This window comes from Triticum dicoccoides, unplaced genomic scaffold, assembly GCF_002162155.2.
Source record: "Triticum dicoccoides isolate Atlit2015 ecotype Zavitan unplaced genomic scaffold, WEW_v2.0 scaffold134335, whole genome shotgun sequence".
NCBI lineage: Eukaryota > Viridiplantae > Streptophyta > Magnoliopsida > Poales > Poaceae > Triticum > Triticum dicoccoides.
Genome location: NW_021194926.1, coordinates 1 through 4,449, shown reverse-complemented (window position 1 = coordinate 4,449; position 4,449 = coordinate 1). Strand labels below are relative to the sequence as shown.

At 49.6% G+C, this 4,449-nt stretch overlaps 1 protein-coding gene across 1 annotated transcript; it reads right to left on the bottom strand.

Annotated features, from left to right (window-relative positions):
* Positions 1-599: 599 nt before the first annotated feature.
* LOC119343611 (stearoyl-[acyl-carrier-protein] 9-desaturase 5, chloroplastic-like) lies at positions 600-2,277 on the bottom strand. The gene is made up of 3 exons (XM_037614478.1): positions 2,120-2,277; positions 1,536-2,043; positions 600-1,327 (listed from the first exon to the last, which is right to left on the bottom strand). The coding sequence occupies exons 1-3, from the start codon at positions 2,224-2,226 to the stop codon at positions 767-769; spliced, it is 1,176 nt and encodes a 391-aa protein (XP_037470375.1). The 5' UTR covers positions 2,227-2,277; the 3' UTR covers positions 600-766.
* Positions 2,278-4,449: the final 2,172 nt, after the last annotated feature.

The window sequence follows — 4,449 nt, the reverse complement described above, 5'->3', positions numbered from 1 at the left end:
TCCCCATCACCGGCCTCCGAGCCCCACCTCCTCTCTCGGGCGTGTCTCGTACCTCTCGCGGTAGCAGGAGGAAGGAGCAACGGCAGAGGGGCGTCGAAACTGGTGCCCATTCTGGGCAGAGGCGACGTACACGTGCGTCATTGTGATAAGGTACGTGGTCGAGAAAACAGGTGGCAAAAAACATTCTTATATTATGGGACGGGGAAAGTAGTATTCTATGCAAGAATTTAAGATTGATTTCTACGACCATATCGCAAAGCATTCTCAAGTTCACCTGCTGTTAATGCATATTGAGAATAGTCTTGCCTTATTTTTTAATAACCACGGTAATTGTCTTGTACATATCTCCCTTTTTACCGCTAAGATTTGTCTATATACAGGATTGCACTCATATTGTTCGAGACGATATCAATCAGAATAACAAGGGAATTTTGACGTTGGGGAAGATGAAGTAGAGCAGGGACCTCACGCTCAAGAAGCGGTGAGGTGCCTGACCTACTTCATCTTCACCAACGAAGAGAACGGCAAATGCAACATTGACGGCTGCTTGCGCAGCAGAAAACTATCAAGGAGCTCAAGGAGACCACAATAAAAAAGAATACATAGAAGGATGTGTTCGTATAATTATGTCATTTTAAGCTTATTTGGCATATGGAGTGTAGATGTGTTTACAACTTTACATTACTCAACAATTATTACAGATTTTGAAGAGAAGTAGAAAGAAAGAGAATGGTATATAATATACACTCGTGTCTTGAAATCTTACTCAAAGCTGCACTTGCCGGCCATAGATCCAGCTGAAAGGAACAACCGGCAACTGCTTCCCGCTCCCCTGAGCTCCCTCCACCAGCTTCCTAAACCTTGGTCCTAGGGAACAGAGGTAATCCTGAGCGCGCCGCCCTTCCCCGGACAACCCAGTGAGGCCGGCGACGTTCCACCTCTGGACCAGGAACTCGAGGATGTCGGCGTAGTCCATGGCGGTGTAGACGCCAAGCCGCTGTGCCACCGCGCTGAAGTGCTCAAACAGGTTGTCCTCCTGCCCATCATACATCAGGTGGGCGGGCATCGTGATCTTCTTCTTCATAATGCTGGCGAAGGCCAGGACCGTGTAGTCGGGATCGACCTCGAAGAGCTTCTCCACTATCTTGGTATAGGCAAGCTCATGGCGCCTTTCGTCGGCCGCGATGGTGCCACATATCTGGGCCAGCTTTTGGTCCCCGTACTTCCTGGCGTGCCTTGCAGTGTTGCCGTGAGATATGAAGGTTGCCCTCTCTTGGAAAGACGTGTAAATGAAAAACTCATAGGGATTGGCCTCGGTTTTTGGATCCTACAACAAGTAAGAACAACACAGGGTAGTTACAACAAACTGGATGCTGCTGAAGGTTGCCAACACATGGGATGAACGAAGTAATATCATTTTGACAATGACAAATTTGTGTTCCCTTCCCTTTATTTAAGTGAGCAATAAAACAATCAATCAAGGAAAATGGAAGCTCTGACAAAGAAGGGTGGCACAATCAGACACAAGTGCTTACCATTCCAGCACCAACCAAATACTGTATGGTCTTCTCCACCTGCCTCATATCAGCTCTCCCAGTGAGATAAATATACTTGTTCATGAGATCGCCGTGTCGGTTCTCCTCGGCCGTCCATGCCCTCGTCCAGACAGCCCAGCTGGTTGGGCTGCTGCCAGTCTCGTCGCGGACACCACCATCAAGGATATTGAGCATTTTCTGATAGGTAGGGAGTGCTTCCTCAGTGACCATGTCTCCAACCAGACATACCAAGTATTCATCGGGGATCTCCTCGGCTCGCTCCCTCAGCTCCTTGACTTCATCATAAAATCTATCCGAGGAAGGGTCTGGCAGGTAGTCCTGTGGCTGCCAGGATCTTTCAACCGGCTTCAAGAGCACCAGAATGTTGTCCTCTGCCCAACTGTTAAGCGATTCAAAAATCTCTCTCTTTTCAGGTGGCAATGAGTGGGCGACTCGGTCTCTGTGAGGCGCCTTGCGAGGACTGAAGGCCTTTCCGGGAACTCCATCCCTTGATATCCAAGACAAAGTAAAGGTCAATGAAAGGAAAAGATAGGCATATGAATCTTCCTTGGTTCAGAACTCACTTGGCCGTGGAAGCCATGGCCATCACCGTGATTTTGCTCCTCGGGCAAGAAGACCACAAAGGTGCTTGGGAGGCGCCGCGGGAAGGCAGGGATGCCATCAGATGCATAGTTGGACGTTTTCGATTACTCGGATGCTTGCACACTGAAATAGTGTGGTTCATGCTTGCAGGGTCCGTGGTTCAGAAGCTACAAATAGCCACCTCAGTACGCAACAACATATCCATGCTTATTGCATGCCTCCTGCTTGCACCTGCATCAAGAATGCATGATCAGAAGGTATTTGATCCAACCGGCTGTATAACTCTTGCTGAGAAAAATATTAGTACTTCTCCTTTTCTGCAAATTTGTTAACAAGCCACTTATCATAGTTTCACGTCAACGCATAATTTGTGTAATTGTGGACCGAATAATTAATTTTTGAAAAAAGGCATTTTTATTAACTCATAATGAAGGGGATAGAAAAGATAATGAGCATATATCCAGTCTCGGCCTGAGCATAGCTAGAATGGACACAACCAACACCAACACACAAAGAATCACGGGGGCAAGTAGGAAAGCCATGAAAGATCAACGCTATGCCTAGGCAGATAAAAACAAAAAAGGAAACAAAAAAACAGCAACATTGATCCTTGTTGAGCAGTTGCAATCACTGAAAATGATGTAAGCACATAAGATCCAGACATAATAACGACGCAAGCTGAAAACCATAGACACACCAAGGAATAGCTAGTCACGGAGCCATTAATCGCAGAGGGAGAGAAGACGCCACCACCTGAATCCCATGCTTCCATCGCGAGTGTCTGTTAGTGGCAAGTTTAGGCACCCAATATACTACACTGCGAGCTATCAGTGCCCCGCTAAGGCCATGATTATCATCGGAAAATTACCACGCATTATCTTCTTAACGTGATGTTCGATAAAGGATCGCCGTCAACCCACGCCAAGGTTGGTCACAATGAAAGTATCATGCATACCAACTAGACATTTTTGTTCCGGTGACACACAATTAAACGAGGAAATAGATGATTGGATATCATGACACGATACAGTATCATATTAAATAATATACTACTATGTATCTTGCATGACAATAAATAAGGTCATCTATGATATCAACGTATGATACTATGCCTTATGAAGGTGGGAGCAGCAGCGCGAAGGCGGGAGCTTTACGGGCCCATGAGGGCTCGGTCGGGCCTGTGGGCCCATGGGCCTGGTGTGCTCCTGCTATTGCGTCCGGACGGCTACCGTCGCGGACGGTGGAGGTGGGGCCCTCCCGCGTGCCGACAGTGCCGATGCCCTTGTCCCGGCTCTGATTCTTCGTCGTGCTGTCCTCACTTCGCGGTGCCGTGGTGAGACGGCGGGGGGCCTCATGACCGCGTTGGCGCACGGTGGTGATTGGTTTGGCGGCAAGCTCCGGGGCGCCCGAGGTGCGGGTTGGGATCGGGGGAAACCCCTGTCGGCATGGCCAACACCGGCGCGGTGACGCCTATGGGTGCCACCCTACCTTCCGGGAGGGCGTCGGGCTACCCTTCATCTCGCCTCGTCGTGCACCGAGGGAAACCCTTGGCAGCAGCGTCGTCATCGTCGCGATCCTTCTTGGAGGTGTTGATAGGTGCCGGCGCTTCGGAGTCTTGGAGTCTCACTACTAGGGAAAAGCCTATACACAGAATTTTACCAGTAGCGCTGTACAAAATCAAGCGTTGCTGCTATTTAGTAGCAGCGCGCGTAAATAAACCGCGCTACTGCTGTGACTTTAGCAGTAGCACGTACTAGCGAAAAGCGCTACTGCTATGTTTGAACTGGGCGTACATGGCTAGCCCAACCTAGCAGTAGCGCGTATAATTGCCCGACGCTACTGCTAATCTCCTTAGCTGCAGCGCGCTTACATGTAAAGCGTTGCTGCTAACAGAAATAAAATAAAGTGAAAAACAAGTAGAAAAGTAAATGAAAATGAAAGAAATAGAAAAAGGAGAAAGGGAAAAAATAAAATGTAAAGAAAAATAAAAGAAAAAAGGGGGAAAAAGAAGAAAGGAATAGCAGTAGCGGGTTTCAGTAAACGCGCTATAGCTAACTTAGCTATAGCGCGTTTTCGGAAACGCGCTGCCGTTACGTTTCACTTAAACAGCGGTTTCCCCCCACCCCGCCCCCGGCCACCAATTGTTCCCCAAATCGTCCCTCGCCCTCGCCGTCGTCTCCTCACCGCCGCCGCCCGATGCCGCCCTCAGCCTCACCGCCGCCGCCCCTCGGCCGCCGCGCGCTCTCCCCACGCCGCCCCCGACCCCAGATTCAACGCCGGCCCCGCCCCCGACCTCAACGCCGCCCGGGAT